General features: G+C 35.1%; 2 protein-coding genes across 2 annotated transcripts; both read right to left on the bottom strand.

Moving 5' to 3' along the window:
- Positions 1–1,605: 1,605 nt before the first annotated feature.
- On the bottom strand, positions 1,606–3,859 carry LOC127177867 (synapse differentiation-inducing gene protein 1-like). Its single transcript, XM_051130387.1, has 2 exons — positions 3,419–3,859; positions 1,606–2,162 (listed from the first exon to the last, which is right to left on the bottom strand). Exons 1-2 carry the CDS (start codon positions 3,755–3,757, stop codon positions 1,989–1,991), a joined length of 513 nt encoding a protein of 170 aa, XP_050986344.1. The 5' UTR covers positions 3,758–3,859; the 3' UTR covers positions 1,606–1,988.
- Positions 3,860–14,419: 10,560 nt separating this feature from the next.
- On the bottom strand, positions 14,420–17,575 carry LOC127177912 (synapse differentiation-inducing gene protein 1-like). Its single transcript, XM_051130462.1, has 2 exons — positions 17,242–17,575; positions 14,420–14,594 (listed from the first exon to the last, which is right to left on the bottom strand). Exons 1-2 carry the CDS (start codon positions 17,560–17,562, stop codon positions 14,445–14,447), a joined length of 471 nt encoding a protein of 156 aa, XP_050986419.1. The 5' UTR covers positions 17,563–17,575; the 3' UTR covers positions 14,420–14,444.
- Positions 17,576–18,818: the final 1,243 nt, after the last annotated feature.

Below are 18,818 nucleotides of genomic sequence, written 5' to 3'. Positions count from 1 at the left end.
CTAGCATCGGAGTATGCCGGAGGGTCCTGCTGCAGTGAAAGCAAAGGCTGTCCTGTTTCTGCATTCTGAGATGAATTACACTCTTTTTGAGACTTTCTAGAATCCATGTTGCTCTTGATCGCAATGAGGTTTACTGCAACACTGAACAGTGTCTGTCTCTGGTGTGCAGTCAGTAGTCAGTGAAGACCAGTCTGTTGCATTTATCACATTCCTCGTAAGATTCCTCGTAAAAGGTTGGGTTGTTTTGTAAGAGGAGGAGTGACAAGATTTTAGCATAAATTTAATTTACTGAAACCTCTCCAATTTGACTGCAAGTGCCACCTGGTGGAATTAGTATGTAACTGGATGAGCTCAGGAAAATTAAATATGATGACAAAAATGTGGATGTTTTCAGTGTGTCAGTAAAAAATATCGGTTTACATTTCCAAACATTCCGTTTGCCATTAATTGTAAAAATCTAGTGAGATTTTTGTTTGCACAAGGAGTCTGACAACAGCCAGTGCTCCACACTGATCTAATCTAATCATCATACAGTCTGTCTCGGAAATGACATGAAGAAACAGAAAAACTGAGACAGACTAAATCCAGAAGAACTGTGGCAACATCTCCAAGATGTTTCAAGTAACCTACCTGCAAAGCTACCTGAAAAACTATGCACAAGTGCACATAGGGCAAAAGCTGCTTTAAACGCAAAGGATGGTCACATCAAATGCTTATTTATTTTAGTTAATAGAAGTTCTTTGATAAAGAAAATCTATTTATGACATTGTTTTTGACAGCATCCTCATTTTATGTGCCTAACTGCCTAAAAATTTTAACACTACTGTAGCTTTGTAGGTATAGGTCTCTTAAAGCATTTTGGAGATGTTGCCACCATTCTTCTGGATTTAGTCTGTCTCCGTTTTTTCTGTTTCTTAAGACAGGCTGGATTGAATGATGGAGAGATCACATCTCTGTTTGCACAAGGAGTCTGACAACAGCCTGTGCTCCAAAAATCTCACTGGATTATTATAATTAATGGCAAAATGAATGTTTAGAAATGTAAACTGATATTTCCTACTGACACACTACAGCAAAAGACCGACTTTAACTGACTTTAAACCATTTTTTAGCTGATACTAGTGGCCTAATACTTTTGCACAGTACTGTATGTCGATCGGGAGGCGCATTCCCTTCACAAACAAACGTAATCCACTGCATCTTCATCAGCTCAGATGTCGGGAGTAAATGAAGACCACTACGTTCATTATTACATCCAGCAACACAACACCCCAGTCGCTCAACTCTTGTCTAACTTACATCCCTGCGCCGGCATCAAAACATGGAGGCTGGACTGTTACAGCTGATCTGAGGTAAAACGCTCATGTCAATCAACTATCGTGGGAGCGGCCTCTGTGGGTGTGACGCAACATCGACAGGCATCTGAGAATGGCTCGATTTGAAAAAGGGGATTAAAACTTTGTTCAAATTTTTTTATCATTATAGGGTAGATTTGTACATACACTGCCAACACACATTAATGTTCAAACAACATGTAAAAGTGAACTTAGCATCCAATGACCCCTTTAATACTGTGTTGTTGCCTGAATGATCAAAAGTTGGATAAAATATGACATTTGACATTTCTTTTATTGATTATTCCATGTTTTATGTAATATAAAAACAAGCAGAATATTGATGCAACATTTACATTAATAGTTACAGCTTTCATTGTTTTAAAACATAAAATAATTAACTTTCAAAAGCATGTGCTTTAATTATGTATGAACAATGATATGGTGATAAGTTACATTAAACATGCTGAATCATTCCTCACTAGTCCTCCACATAAAGCTCATACATACAGTAAAAAGTATTAAAGCCATTATACAAAAAATAAAATGAGCAACACTGACATTTAAAAGCAGAAACTGAAAATGTGCTTGTATTTGAAACATAAACCCTCAATATTATCAACTTTCTGGTGTCCTGCATGAAATTGCTTACAATTATAGACCAAAGTTGCGAATGTGTTTAACTGCCATGATAACAAATATGAAGTAGACCGCAAAAATCAAACCGAAGAATAGGCCAATAGCAACACTGACATGGTTGAGGATGCGTGCCATTCTGGAGTTTCTGCTGGCTATATGCTGGTGTCCAAACATGTTAGCATCTCGAGTCTGTAAAACAAAATAATAATAATAATAATAATAATAATAATAATAATAATAATTTTACAATGTTATCATTGTGTAGCTACTTTAACATGCATAAAAATAAAATCCAAGTGCTTCACATGACAGAATATAAAATCACAAAGAAAACATTACACAACAAGGAACACTAACAGTATAAAACTATAGATGAGAAAACCTAAAGGCTTTTAAACTCAAAATTAGTTTTTTTCCTCACTAAATCAGGAATCTTCTTGTTTATACTCTGAAGGTTGTTACAGAGAGGTTTTAATTATAAAGAAAAACTTTTTTTCTTGCTAAATAACTAAACTGAGCTATTTAGTTATTTAGTTTTTTTTTTAATAATCAGCAAAACAAAAAAAAAATTACTTCTGTTTCTATCCTGCGTTCCCTCCAAATGCCTGTTCTATGTCATCAGTTTACAAATAAGTTTATTATAAATGTTTTATCGGGGCAGTACAGTCGACTGAAAAGAAAATATGTTCTTCAAGAAGAAGCAAGGAAAATAAACTATATTTAGCTTATCCAATCTTTCCTAAGACCAAAGAAGAGTCGTTTAAAATCCAAAATGACATTTATCCATCTAACAACTTCTTGCAAAAAATTTAACTGACAGAACAAGTTCTGTGAGAAAGATCTTACAAGAAGATCTTTCAAGAGATCTTCTTTCAGTGTGAACTTGTACAGGAACTTGCTTTGGCTTGAATTTCAAAACTGGCTTCTTTCCAAACATACTGTATATCATTACACGCTTCTCAATTAAAGTTGGAGTATTGTTAAAGAAAAAAATATAAACTAGACCTTTTGATAACCTAATAGTTTTATGCAAACATTTTTTCATAGATGTAAGTATTTAAAGGTTAAACCCTGTTTCAGCGGATAGAAGAATGAATTAAAAGATTTAAATTAATTCAGTTTTTGTTCTGTGGTGCCACACCTCTTTCTCTATAAATGAAAGTTACAGGAAGCCACAAAACTGTCTTGTTTATTGTAAATGCATAAAGAAAGGTTAACAAAAAAGGCTTATAAACCAAAGTTAAATGTATGAAAAGTAACAGTAACAATATCAACATCAATCCACAATGGTAAATCGCCAGTAAATAAACATTGATCCAAACTATGAATAAGAATCATTTCTGAAGATTACAGTCATACTTCACATATTTAAACACTGAAATGGTGGTACAGGTATGTATATGTTAAATGAAGTATATAAGACAGGTATATGAACTAATGCTTACTGTGAGGGAGTAAACAAGGGCAGCTGATCCCAGAGGCACACAGCAGCACAGCATGGTAAAGATGGAGTAGCACAGGTAATCTGGCAGTGGATTTGTCAGTGGAGTGAACACTTCATTCGTAGGCTGCATTGTGACCACACTCACTGGATATGACCCTTCAGTGCACAGGCCAGATGTTGCCGGAGCTCCATATTGCTGGGAACTGCTGGGATAATTGTGAGAGGGAGAGAATCCAGAACCGGAGTACGCCGGAGGATCCTGCTGCAGTGGAAGCAAAGGCTGTCCTGTTTTTGGATTCTGAGATGAATTCCACTCTTTTCGAGACTTTCTAGAATCCATGTTTCTCTTGGTCACAATGAGCTTTTCTGCACCACTGAACAGTGTCTGTCTCTGGTGTGCAGTCTGTAGTCAGTGAAGACCAGTCTGTTGCATGTTTCACATTCCTCGTAAGATGACTAGTAGGTTGGGTTGTTCGTAAGGGGAGGAGTGAGGAAATTTGAGCAAAAACTGAACTTATGTAACTTCTCCATCTTGACTATAAGTGCCACCTGGTGGAATCAACATTTAACTTGATGAGTTCAGGAAATTTAAATATGATGACAAAAAATTGTATGTTTTCATAATTCCTGAGCATGTATCGTATATATCAACTCATTCTTCCATAACATTAGCAAAGGCTGTCACTCAGCAAACAATGTTTTTATTTGTAAAATGTCCTCAATGACAACAGTGACACCACTCTGTTTTGAGAATTTATTGCAAGTATATGTTTTGTGGTCCTAGTTTACATTACATTACAAAATGGTCCATTATAAAATTATTAAAGGAGAAGTCCACTTCCATAACAACAATTTACAGATAATGTACTCACCCCCTTGTCATCCAAGACGTTCATGTCTTTCTTTCTTCAGTCGTAAAAAAACTGAGTTTTTTGCAGAAAACATTTCAGGATTTTTCTCCATATAATGGACTGATATGGTGCCCTGATTTTGAACTTCCAAAATGCAGTTTAAATGCGGCTTCAAACGATCCCAAATGTGGTTGTAAACAATCCCAGTCGAGGAAGAAGGATCTTATCTAGTCAAACGATAGGTTATTTTCATAAAATTAATACAGTTTATATACTTTTTAATCTCAAATGCTCATCTTCAATAGTGCAATTTCATATTATTTTTTAACTGTGTTTCTATTCGCTGTAATTCACAGACAAATATTTACTGCTGATGTAATGCGGAAGTAAGCTTATGGGTAAGATACTGGATAATGTACTACTGAATTAATTGTTCTGCTAATGTATGCTGTCTAAACCATGGAAAAAAAGTGTGGAAGATGAAAAATCATATACAGATGGACTGAGTAAGCAGGAAAGGGTGCAATAGTTTGATAAACTAAAGTTAATATGTGTAAAGATATGCTTGAGCAGTATTAATGAAGATATTAGCCTAATATTTCACATATCTGACAGGAAATGATAAGAACAAACACAAATGTTGTCAAGATTCTTGCCCTGTCTTGTCCAAATGTTTTTCCTGATCCGACCGATTAGTACAGCCCAAATATGACAACAATTGACCATTTTTACCAGCAATAATCAGCACAATATCAGCAGTTCAGTGGCATTGTTTATATTCAGTGCCGCCAATATGGCAGACTGATAATGTGTGAAAACCTTCTATAGGGAAATAATGAGAAGAATAACAATGTGCAGTAAACGTTAAAACTGTTTGCACTACAAACCAGTTAAGTCATAATTGAGATAATAAATTCAAATAACATGGTAAGACACACCAGTTTGCAATATCAAGCAGAACAACGAGCTGTTTTGAACAGCTAAAAATAGCTGGACGTGGATGAGACCGGAAACCAGACCCTTAAAATGTACAAATGGCCACACTCACTCTTACAGGGAGAAAATGGTTGTGCGTTTATTAATGTATTTAGACTGCTGTTTTTCATACATATAGTAGTATAATAATAAATAGTATAAATATACTAAGTACTTAGACTGCTGTTTTTCAATATATAGTAGTATATTTCAATATATAGTATAATAAATATATATACATAATACACCACATTCTTTCCCAGATATGACTCTTGAGTGTACAGGCCAGATGTCGCCAGAGCTTCTAGGAAGTGCTCTGGGAAGAAATCCAACATTGGAACACTCCCAAGCACTCCCAAGGGTCCTGCTATTCTTTTTGAAATCCATGTTTCTCTTGGTTGTGACGTGATTTCTTGTACCTCTGAACAGTGTCTGTCTCTGGTGTCTACTCAGATAAAGATTAATCTGATGCATTTATCTCGTTTCAATTATGGTGACTAATAGGTGCCACCTGGTGGAATCAACATGTAACTTGATGAGGTTAAGAAAATGAAATATCTGGACACAGATGGGGATGATTTTATGATTTCTGAGCGTGTCTTTTTTTGTGGGGGTTCTTCCTCCCCTCCAATTACAGTTTTTATTTACAGTCGCTGGGACACAAAACAGGTCACTTCTTCAAAACTACATCTAGGTTCTCTCTCTTTAGATTTGCAATATATTTCAATATGGTATTACTGTACAAATGCAGCAAATGCTGTCTTAATCTGAAAAATGGATTCTATATAGCCATTATAAAAAAGTGTAGTTTCCTCCTGTCAGCAGTCCATGTCTATACTCGCGACTTTAAATATATTTTAAAAGGAAAGATATTTTAATTAATTACGAAACATCTTTATCACTGATTTAGTATTTTTGGTTGTTGTGCTTTTCTGACTACATTCATTTCTTGTAAACTGGCAGGTAAGTAAAAAAAAAAAAATGTACTCAATGTAAAATCTTAAATCATATTGTCATAAATATTGTCATTTGTTTGATTATTATTTTACCCTTATATTTTGTTAAATTGTTTGGGTGTTTCTTTAAAAATATAAAATCTTGAAAACACATTACACACATACTGTGATCTCAGATTAACTGCCAGACATACCATTTTCTGCATGATAAATGTGGTGGTAAAAAACAACAACAAAAGATAGAAAGACAGACAGATTTATGTATATACATGTACCTATATATTAAATTGGTTTAAGTATACAGTAATATATGACAATAATGATAAAAATGAAAAAAAAACAAAAAAACATTTAAAATACAGAAAAACAAATCTGTAATCTGCATCAAACCGTGTCAGCTCTAACAGCTTTTATCTATATGTATGTCCTCAATCTAGTCCAAAACACAATCTGGCTGATAATGACCACTACAATGATACAGATGCCAATACCAAGGCCGATATGATTCAGGGTGCGTGCCATTTTAGAGTTCTTCTCTGCTAATTCTCGCTGTCCTGAGAAGTTGGCATCTCGAGTCTGTGAAAACAATTGCAAAACATAATGTCAGCCACTTCTGTTCTCTCTCTCTCTCTCTCTCTCTCTCTCTCTTTTTTACTCAGAATTTGCTAGTAAATTTTGCAAGATATTTAAAAAATAAACTTGCAACTGCCAGAAAAATGTCAGAATTTTAAGATAAAAAAGTTACACAAAACTACACTGTCAAAAAAAAAAAACAACTTAAAAAAAGTTGTTTCAACTTTAAAAGTGTTTGTGCTGCCTTAAAATTTTAAGTTTAGTCAACCTGAAATGTTAAGTTGTACTACATGAAAACAATGATATTTGAGTAGAGTAGACTTAAAATTTTAAGGCAGCATGAACACTTACTTTCTTAAGTTGAAACAACAAAAGTTGGTTTTTTTTTTTACATTGTTTGTTGAAAATGATTGGTTTGTAAGTATAGTTTTTCACGTTAACATAGGCAGACTTAACTCTCCGCAGTACTGTGTGCATGTTTGATAATAACAATGTTAAATTTCCTAACTATGTTCTGCGTTTACAGAGTAAAAGAGAATTTTGGACAGAAAAGTCCTGCTTTTCATGTACAAATTGGGCAATAAGTAACAAGTGTTCTTGCTTTGAGTTTATTGGCAGGCCATTTGGCAGAGGAGAGAAATATACCTGCAGTACTGTAATGTTTTATTTATTTTTTCCCTCAGCATCTACATTGCTTTCTCCTGCTTTTGTAGTAATGTATATTTACATATAAAAAAAATAATCATATGCATGCATATTGAATGTTTTTAACAGTGAAAATAGCATTTATGCCCTAAACTTAAGGATCATCTGCCATCTGAATATCTAGATAGCACAGTGAATGTTTATATTGTGGTCGTGCTTACCAGTGAATGGGATGCTACATTTTATTCAAAACTGTAGGATATTGACTAAATATCTCTATCTTTTTAGTTTTTCCCAAGACACAGACAAGAATGAAATCATGAATGGGCTGATTTCTACTTGCCCAATCTTGGCCCAATCTACTTGCCTGACCAGTAATACTTGTTAAAAATAATGATATAATGACAATTTTTTTTTAAATTTGCTACCAGTTTATAAGTAAGAATTGTTTTCCTAGTTTTTCTTCTTTTAGTGAAATTATTTGTATTGAAGCACAATAGTAAAAATAACTTGTTAAGACTAAGATGTTTTCTTCTTAAATCTCTTTTGCTCTTCCGAGTGTTTCCAGTGGCACACCTTTATCTATACAACTGGCAGTCATTTACAGGAAACCAATAGGAAAACTGGAACAACGCCTGCCGTACACATACAGTTATAGGGAAGTTACATCAAAGATCTTGTTTTTGCAATGCCTACATATTTGTGTGACCACAAATACAGCTTAAGGTTTAACAAGTGTCTCACCTACACTGTAAAAAATAATTTGTTTAGTCAACTTAAAATAATTTGTAACCTGGCTCCCTTAAAATTTTAAGTTTAGTCAATTCAAAAAAAGGTTATTCAACTTGAAATGTTAAATTATACTAAGTGGCAACTTAGATATTTGAGTTGAATCAACTTAAAATTTTAAGGCAGCTGGGTTACTTACCCATCTGTTAAGTTTAGCAAACACAAATATCTAAGTTGTTACTTAGTACAACTTAACATTTCAAGTTGACTAAACTTATTTTAGTTGACTGAACTTAAATTTTTAAGGCAGCAGGGTAACAAATTATTTTAAGCTGACTCAACAAATTGTGTTTTTTATTTTTTACAGTGTATTTGGCTGTCAACTCTATTTCCTTTTATGTAGTTAATAAAAATACTAAGGAATCATTCTTCCATATTTTTTTCCCTGTGCCCGTTAGAGTGTCAAGATAAACTGTAGTTATGAAAATTATATCTTGTTTAAGTACATGTTGACTAGAATTATTTGGGCAGTGAATCACTCATAATGCATGGGATCAAATGAAAAAAAAAAAAAGAAGTTTTAAAAAATAAGTGTTCATACTGCCTTAAAATTTTAAGTTTAGTCAACATGAAATATTAAGTTGTACTACATGAAAACGTGGATAAGTTGAGTAAACTTAAAATTTTAAGTCAGCACGAACATGTACTTTAAGTTGAAACAACTTTTTTTTAAGTTTTATATAATTACTATATAATTATAATTATAAAATGTATATAATTATTTTAAGTATATATCATTATTGTACCAGTCATACAAACATTTTAATAATATTTTGATTTTTTTTTTTGCTTTAAAAAGACCTCTCCATCTAGCAATTTAATAAAACTGACTGATCATAAAAATACTAAGGAATCATTCTTCCATAGTTTTTTCCCAATGCCCGTTAAAGTGTCAAGATAAACAACACCTATAATTGTTAACTTTTAATGATTACATTAAATTCTATGAACATGCAATTTTATGCTTATTGCTTATATAAATGTTAAATAAATGAAATAAAATTAATATACTTACAGAGCAGGAGTAAATCAGTGCAGCAATGCCTAGAGGTAAGCAGCAACACACTGTGACGAAGATGGAGTAGGGCAAGTAATCTGGCACTGGATTGGCCAGTGGAGCAGCGGTCACAAAAACTGCAGGCTGCACAGTGACCCCAGACACTCCTGGATATGGCTGCCGGGTCATCTCTGGTTTTTCAGATGAATTTCTGGCTCCTGGAGGCTGATTGGAAGACAGTCTGGGATCCATTCTTCTGATTGCAATTTCCTTTGCCTTGTGCTCTGCAGCAACGTATGCAATACTGTACTCTGGTTCGGTCTTATATGTGCTGATGAAGGTAGTAGGTTGTAAGGGAGGAGTGACAAGTACTTTACCACCGTTTCTGCCATACATTGTGACTGCATGCATCAACTTGTAGTTTTACTCTGATGAAATACATGAAATTTCAGGTGGGTCAAGTAGATTATTTCACCACACCTGAGCATTGTTTTGGGACCTTGTTACAGTAATCGTCTATAAAAATTACATCAATTTCCTGTACGCAAATATTTTAATTAGATGAAAGCAGAGATGAGCCAGATTAAACATACCAAATCTTTCCTTAATAGGCCTACAGATGAACTCATGTCAATAATTTGATATCCACTGATCATTACACTTAAAATCATAACACCAAATTTTGTTTAATCATATTTCAGCCTGTATTAAAAAACACTCTCTTATCTCTCACGATTGTATAAGAACATCGGAGTTCAAGCGCTTTGGGTGAATTACGAACATTTTCTGCAATTTGAGGTTATTTACCATAGAAATATGTTTTTGGAGCCTTTTTAACTATTGGTCCGCCACCTCTGGTCCGATCTCTATAAAACTTTGTTTAGTTCCAGCTTGCCTCAACACACCTGCCAGGAAGTTTCTAGAACACTCTTAAAAATAAAGGTGCTTCACGATTCCATAGAAGAACCTTTTTTGTCTAAATGGTTCCATAAAGAACCTTTAACATTTGAAGAACCTTTCTGTTTAACAAAAGGTTCTTTGTGGCAAAAAAAAGGCTCTTCAGATTGTAAAAAGGTAAGAAAGAGATGGTTCTTTAAAGAATCTTTGACTGAATGGTTCTTTGTGGAGCCAACAATGGTTCTTCTACACTGTAAAAAACAACTTGTTGAGTCAACTTAAAATAATCTGTAACCTGGCTGCCTTAAAATTGTAAGTTCAGTCAACACAAAAAAATGAAAAAAATAATTCAAATGTTAAATTACACTAAGTGACAATTGAGATATTTGAGTTGATTCAACTTAAAATTATAAGGCAACTTAATTATAAGTTACTTACCCATCTGTTAAGTTTAGCAAACACAAATATCTAAATTGTTACTTAGTACAACTTGAATAAACTTATTTTAGTTGACTGAACTTAAAATTTTAAGGCAGCTGGGTAACAAATTATTTTAAGCTGACTCAAATTGTGTTTTTTATTTTTTACAGTGTATGGCATCGCTGTGAAGAACCTTGTAAAGCACCTTTATTTTCAAGAGTGTAGGAACTAGATTAGTTGGTTCAGGTGTGTCTAATTGGGTTTGGAGCTAAACTTTGCAAGACATCGGCCCTCAAGGACTGAGTTCGGGCACCCTTGTTCTAGAGGCAAAGTTGTTTGGAATGACGAGGTATGTCCTATGATATTAATATTGTGTGTTTGTGTGTGTAACGGGGAGTGAGAGGCGAGATGCGAGCGGATCCAGATACATGGTCAAACAGGCAGGGTCAAAACAACAGCAAACAGGTATGTTAGGGCGAGGCACAATAGAAGTCCGTGAAGCAGGCGTGGGTCGAACCGTGGCGATCGTAATCCGTAAAGGGAAGAGACGAGGGAATAATCCGTGAAACGAGCTAGAGTCCAGTAGGCAGGCGGCGAGACAGTCGAGACGAGATGGTCAGGCGAGAAAGCTATACACGGGAACCAGGAAACTAGGGAAAAAGGGAACTAGGGAACTAGAAACTAGGAACTAGGAACTAGGAACACTAACAATGATAATCACAACAACAATACTCCATGAGATACAGAGGGGAAGTCCGGGGCTTTTATAGCGCGCCTGATTGGTCACAGGGGCTGACCCAATCAGCGCGCTGAATGACGGGGAATGTAGTCCGGGGTGTAATGCAACAGTCTGAGCGTTATGACAGGGTGAGAGCGACATCTGGTGGTGAGCAGACCGCAGGTCACTGACCAGATTCATGACAGTGTGAAAACAGTGCAATATGCAATCATTTGCGCCCTTTTAAAAATGCGACATCGCCCCCCCCAGGGGCAGATTTCTTTCAGATTTCTCACAGATCTTTAGTGCTATAAGTCAAACAGGCCCACTGAGTTTTGTTACGATCAAACTACCCTTTCAAATGTTTTTGCGTCCCTTTTTGTTTTTTGTTTTTTTTTGGATAATTATTGATATTCACTCTCCAGAGAATCTATCCGCACTGGTTTGGTTCCAGCTGGGTGAAAAACCTAGGACTAGTTCACAAAATACAGACTTTCGTATAGCCAAATTTGAATATACCAAGTTAACAAATTTAAAATGAAAAATAAAATGAAATAGGGTAAATATATATATTTTTTTATCTTATTTTTTAAATTGTTTTTTATTATATATATATTTATGGTTTTATGTTTAGTTTCAGTTTCACTTTTCTAAATTAACCCTGCTTCCAAATGATAGGTAAATTAAATATTTTTTACTGATGATATCTGTGCCTTTTTTTCCCTGATGTATGTATTTCCTCTACATTTGTAGTTTCTTTGGTGATTTGCCAGCAATGGGTTACTGTAATTGCACATTCATTAAAGAATGTTTTGAGGATTTAATTTATATTATATTGTAGTTTAGTGTTACACAATGGCGTTTTTTTTCTACTGACACTACATTACTCATGGTATATTTATGTTGTTTTAGGATTACAGTTATGGGTTAGTCCTGTCTCTCATTTATTTCCTTCCTCTAGAGGTGTTACCTACATTTTTAACACATTTGTCATGGTAGTAGTAGGGTACATCTTGACAGTTTTTTACCTCTGCGTCACAATGTGCCATGTGGTATCTGACAGTTTTAACTATATAGTTCATCCTGAGGAAGGTACTCTTTTCAGGACACTGGCATTCACCAGCTTTTAATAAATAAATATATTTTGTTTTTGAATTATAAAGAAATAAAACAGGAAGGAGATTTTAGGTCTAATTCTAGTTTTTTTATGTATTTATTATGTTTTCATGTTTTTATTGTGCTATTTATTTAATCAAAATAACCCAACTGCAGTTTGATTGAGATTAATTGGAATGCACAATGATAAAACAATTCAGATGACTAAAATATGACTAAAACTAAGTGGCATTTTAGTCAAAAGACTATAACTAAAACTAAACCAAAATTGCAGTCAAAATTTGCTGGTCCCTACTACAAATCCGACATATATTGAATTGAGAAATAAAAACGTTTTAACGACACAGGATGGTATTACGTGCCATGTAAAATGCATTAAGATTATGGATGTCAATTTAATGCGTTATTTTAATTAATTAATTAGTTATGGAAAAATAAGGTGATTACAATATTTTAATGCAGTTGACCTACTGGCCCGGCCCAGACCTGTATTACATATCATACTGTTGATGTGGGGTGTTTTGGAACGTTGCTCTGTTGACTAATTATTCGGTGTGATTGGGGAATGAGGAACATCAGGATGCTAATTGAAAATGCAAAATATTTCCTCATATCAATTCAAAACAGCAGAAAAAAATCGAGTTTGCATCACTTTATATTACTGTAGGTCATTTATCATTTCTGTTATTAAACGTTCGTTTCTTCAGTCTTAAGGTCATTGCACACTGAGTCCGAAATTTTGATATGCGGTTTTCCGTTTTTTTCGGATTCGTTATCTTTTCCTATTAAAATGCTTGCTACAGATGCGAAAATGCAGAAAATCGAACCTGATCCGAACTTTTTTTTATGATGGATGAAAGTTTCGGAGGCAGTGTGTAAAAGTAATTGACACATGAGGTCGTAATTATCTTTTAACGTGCGAAAATTTCGGATGAGAATTTCTGACTCAGCGTGCAAACACCTTTAGCTCTCTATCTTTCAAGTACGATGCGATTCTGCTCTTGAATCAAAACAGTAGATCAGCAAACAGTCATTTTTGTTTTTGTCCAGAACATTTTTTCACCGACGAAAACGAGACGATAAGGAAACAAAAACTCACTTTGAATGACAAAAACTATGACGAAAATCTATTGTCATTTTCGTCAACGAATAAAAACTAGACTAAAATGTTAGGGACGGACGATTTGGGAAGAGATTTACTCAAAACGAATCTGCTGCGTGGCTAGATGCATACATTTGAACTGTAGCCTACTGATCTATCCGGCAGGACATAAGCATATACTTAAGGTTTTTTTTTTTTTTTTTTTTTTTATTGCAAAACGTTAAAAAATGTCAGCATCTGGGAGTAAGAGGAGAGCAGACATATGGATAAACCTGATGACACAAAAGAGAACCCAATTTGGTCTTTCTCGCTGACAATGAGTCATTGCCTCTCACACAGCACAGGACTGCTCTTTCGAGTTTCGAGATCTCTACTGTTTAGAATGCACTGCAGTATATTTTAAAAGTCCATCTTTACATTACAGATGAAAATGTTCCTCTTTTGAGATGAAATCGAAAGACTAAAACCTGTGTAGATGTTCAGCTATCAAGCGTCTAGGAAAAGAATGCACACTAATTTGGAAGATAGTCAGTGAATGCATTTTGTGCTGAAGCAATGAAAATGATCCACCATTTAGCCCATATAGACTGCTGCTGTGCTCAGTATATGAAGAGTGTTGAAAAAGTGACCTTTGATTGATCAATACAAACACTTTCACTTCTGCTGAAGTTATTTGATCACTATCTTGAAAACACATTACAGACATATGGGTTGATTGATAGATAGATCTAAATGGATGTCTAATGAATTCAAAGCAATTTAATGAAATGTATAAATGTACATTTACTTTATTCTGTGCCTTTTAACAACGTGGACTACTGGAATATTTATATTAGTACAAATATGTAAAAGCATTACACATTAAAAAAAAATAAAATAAAATAAAAAAATAGCTGCACACAAGATATTTAACATAAGCATAAAGTCTCAACAAAACCTTATTTATCTGTTTATAATCTGCATCCAATCATGTCAGCTCTAACAGCTTTTATCTAATACTCCAAATCCCAATCTGGATGATAATAATCAATACAATGAGACTGAGGCCAATACCAAGGCCGATATGATTCAGGGTGCGTGCCGTTTTGGAGTTCTTCTCTGCTAATTCTCGCTGTCCTGAGTAGTTGGCCTCTCGAGTCTGTGAAAACAATTGTGAAACATAATGTCAGGCACTACTGTTCTTGTTTTTGCCAGTGGCAGATAGGGAAGTTCTGAAATTAGGATGTAAAGTCCGCTTTTTGTGGATAAATTATATTTGTTCAACTTATATATATATATATATATATATATATATATATATATATATATATTTTTTTTTTTTTTTTTTTGAAGTACTGTATGCCACGCCAGCAGAGGGAGCCCTCACCCATTGACTGCCTGTTGCCGCTCCCTCTGCTGCTTCATGGGTAACTTCCTGTTTGGTGGCCATTTAAGGAGGCCTATACCAAACAGGCACTGCGAAGTATTGTTTTGCTGTGCGGACTCTACTAAGCGTTTTCTCTTGTTTCATTGCCTTGTTTTTGCCATGGTTTTGTTTCTTGTCATTGTTTTGCCTTGTTTTTTACCATAGTTCTGTCTAGTCCATTGCCATAGTTTTCGCCTTGTTTCATTGCCTTGTTTTGCTACTTTGGACTGCTCACCCGGTATTTGGATTCTGCCTGTTTATTTGGATTTTGCCATTGTTTTGCCCTGGATATTACTGTTTGCTGGTGTCTGACCCTGCCTGTCTTAACTACGATCTGTGTAATAAAGCTCGCTCTTGGATCTATCACGCTTCCCTGGAGTCTCCGTTACAAGTACAAAGACTGAAATTGTATTTATTTGTAAAACGTACTCATGCAATATTTGAAGCAATTTACTTAATTTAACTTTGTGAAGTTACCACTAGTTTCTTATGAGCTTCCTCTTGAATGTAAACTGGTTTTTGGGTAAGTTTGCTAATGTAGTAAACTAATAATATAGCTAAACAAGTTGACCAACCAATCAGCCTAGGTAATCCAGTCACCCAAAATTACAGTAGTAAACTGCATCTAAAGTAGCCTATATTAAAGATGATTGGCTTGTAAGAATATTTCTTCACGTGTTAACTTAACATAGGCAGACTTAACTATACAGAGAACTCTACAGCTATGTTGCTTTTGCAGAGTGAAAGAAAATTGGAAGGTTTTGTTTTGTCCTTACTTTTTATTTTAACTTGTACTGAATTGTTTTCAACTTTGTACAAGTTGAAACTCTTATATATAGAAGTAACGGGTCAGTCTTAATTTTAGGACTCCTACATTTTTGCTCTAAGAGTACATCACAAAATATTTTAGCACTAAAACTAGCTCCTAAATCTGTGAAAAGTTAGGGGTAGTAAAATGTCACTGTAAGACTAAACAAATCTAAGAATCATCAGCCAGCTGAATATTTAGATAGCACATGAATGTTTATATGGTTAACAACGAATAAGACACAACATTTTATTCAAACCTGTAGGATGACTAAATATCTTCTGTCTATCTTTTGGCTTTAATAAGACTTCCCAAAGAAACAGGCAAGACTCAGATAATAAATGGGCCATCCACAATTATTCCAACAACAAAGCACTTGAACATGACTAACTCATAATTACAAATGCAGAAGTGGGAAGTAGGAAGTTTCCGATATGTGAAGGCAGAAAAAGATGATTTGGGAATACAGTTTCGATCTACTGGCCTGACCAGTAATACCTGCTAATATACTGACAATTTTCTGTTAATCAAACTGTAGCCTACATGCAGGGTTGCCAGGCTTTCACAACAAAACCCACCCAACCGCTACTCGAAACTAGCCTAAAAGTAGCCCGATCGCGTTTCAAGGGGGGTCCCCCAGCAAAAATCGCATTCCGGGTGGTAAACTGCAGACTTGGCAACGCTACCTACATGTGTACATGTCTACAACTGTACTGCATAAAAACTGGTATCTTTCTACTGTTTTTTAAATTCCTGTATTGGTTCCAATTTAAGTGGTGGGCTACTTCTGACTTAATACAGTGCTGCCTTTTACAAAGAAGCATCACTTAGTCAATGATTTCTTGCTACACATGCTCACTGAGGGATGAGGGTTAAATCCCGTGTGTAGCCTTGACTTAAAAACATGCTGTTACATTTTTAAGCATTTTTTGAGTAAACATAACTTATAATAACTTATAAAATGATAGGATATTTTTTATTCCTCAAAACTCTGTTGCTGTTGCTGCTCTGTCACTCCAGTGGCACACCTTTATCTATACAACATGGCAGTCATTTACAGGAAACAGAAAAACAGTTATAGGGAAGTTACAAGACAGATCTTTTTGTTTTTATAATGCCTACATATTTGTGTGACCACAAATACAGCTTAAACTTCAACAAGCCTCTCATTTGGCAGTCAACTTTATCTCCCTTTATGTAGTTTTGAAAGGCATGAATTTATACCTTTAAGTAGTACTAGACATTAAGTTTAAGTACTAGAATTATTTGGGCAGTGAATCACTCATCATTGAAAACTTTAAAAACATATGATAATCAACAACAACAACAACAACAACAACAACAAAAAACTGGCAAAGAACTGTAAATCTGACTGATAGGGAAAAAGTCATACAAATAATTAAAAAGGAATCTTTTTTTTTTTCCTATATCTGTTAAAGCGTTAAGATAAACAACACCTGTAATCATTAACTATTGATGATTACCACATTAAATTCTATAAACATGTTATGCAATTTTATGTTTAATGCTTATATTAATGTTAATGAAATTAAATGAAACTAATATACTTACGGAGGATGAGAAAATCAGCGCAGCAATGCCCAGAGGAAAACAGCAGCACAGCATGATGAAGATGGAGTAGGCCAAGTACTCTGGCACTGGACTGGCCAGTGGGGTGGCAGTCACATAAGCTGCAGGCTGCACAGTGACCACAGTCTCTCCTGGATACGGGTCCTGGGCATAGGGGCCCAAGGGGACTGGCTGGCTTGGAAAGGAGGGAAGATATCCAGCAGGATTGTGCTGGTATTCTGGTGGTGCAGCTGCAGGCATCCCTGATTTCTCAAATGAATCGTCGGCCCCTGGAGGCTGATTTAAAGACTGGCTAAGATCCATTCTTCTGATTATTTGGTTGTAACTTCCTTTGCCTTGTGATCTGCAGCAACTATGTAATACTGTAATCTGGTTCTGTCTTTTATGTGATGATGAACATAGCCAGCAAATGGGAGCTTAGTTGTTGGTTGTAGGGGAGGAGTGACAAGAACTTTACCATTGTTTCCATGTAATGGTAATTAGTGATCGACTGATATTGATTTTTTATTACTGATACCGATACCGATTATTTGCCTAATTATGTGCCCGATAACCGATATGCAGAACCGATATTTATTTACTGTTATAAAGTAAATCAGTGACTGAGTAAATTAAGTCCATACTTCACTTTGGTTTTTCCTCCTTTAAGTCATCCTAAAAAGTGTTGAAAATTAGCATATAACAAACAAATATAACAAACAAAACATCATTGTATTTCTCAACTGGCATGTTATATCAGAATTACTAATATTGTTTTCGTCGTTCTATTCTGAAATGCCTGCTGACAGCGCGGTTTATCTATGCATTTACGTAGAAGTATGCTCAAACTGTGATCGCTGGCAAAGATAATACATAATTTCCATAGAGTTGTACATATTTAGAAGTGTATTAGAAAAATAATGGTTATATAGTACGTGTTAACATAATTGAGGGTGTTTTAATCAAGTGAATCTTGTTAAAAGTTACATGCGGTAGCCGTCAGAGCATCAACCCGGTGAGTGAACTTAGAGCCCTGCATTTCACCCCGAGCCCGATGGGCCCCGACTTTTTTATGTCCCTAGGGCCGGGCTTCGGGCCAATATTCACGTCATAGCTCAGATGCGGGCCGGGCTTCGGGTCTGTTTTATGCTGCTTCTTATTTTTTATACTTTTGACATCCACAATTTATGGTGATGAAAAATTCCCCGCTGGTGAAAACAACACAAAACTTCACTTCGGTTTCACTTGTGAGACCGGCTCGGAAGGCGTTTAGCGTCTCCATCAGCAGCATCAGCGAGCGCGCCTTCAACGCAGTGGGAAGAGATAAGCGTTCAAGTGCACGCAATAGGCAAAAAGCTTGCTGCAAAGCAAACGTAATTATCATGAATGTGTCGAGGGGAAAATAGTAAGGAGATTTTTTAGATTTATTAATAAACTGTGTTTTGATTTCAGGAAAAATTTGCCGATCCAGACTCGCCATCTTCTCTTTGGACGCGCCTTTGAAAAGCATCATTACAGATTACATAATGAAAGAGTTTTTATTTTCGACTTGATTTATTTCGTTAAGTAATAATTTTGAG

Source organism: Labeo rohita, chromosome 16, assembly GCF_022985175.1.
Source record: "Labeo rohita strain BAU-BD-2019 chromosome 16, IGBB_LRoh.1.0, whole genome shotgun sequence".
Lineage (NCBI taxonomy): Eukaryota > Metazoa > Chordata > Actinopteri > Cypriniformes > Cyprinidae > Labeo > Labeo rohita.
This window is presented reverse-complemented; position numbering and strand designations above follow the sequence as displayed.

What these genes read in the sequence shown, in the direction of transcription:
- LOC127177867 (XM_051130387.1), bottom strand. Translation starts at nt 3,757, where the DNA reads ATGGATTCTAGAAAGTCTCGAAAAGAGTGGAATTCATCTCAGAATCCA. An exon ending in CCCTTGTTTACTCCCTCACA is followed by an intron (nt 2,163 to 3,418) that starts GTAAGCATTAGT and finishes TTTGTTTTACAG; the next exon opens with ACTCGAGATGCTAACATGTT.
- LOC127177912 (XM_051130462.1), bottom strand. Translation starts at nt 17,562, where the DNA reads ATGGATCTTAGCCAGTCTTTAAATCAGCCTCCAGGGGCCGACGATTCA. An exon ending in CGCTGATTTTCTCATCCTCC is followed by an intron (nt 14,595 to 17,241) that starts GTAAGTATATTA and finishes TTGTTTTCACAG; the next exon opens with ACTCGAGAGGCCAACTACTC.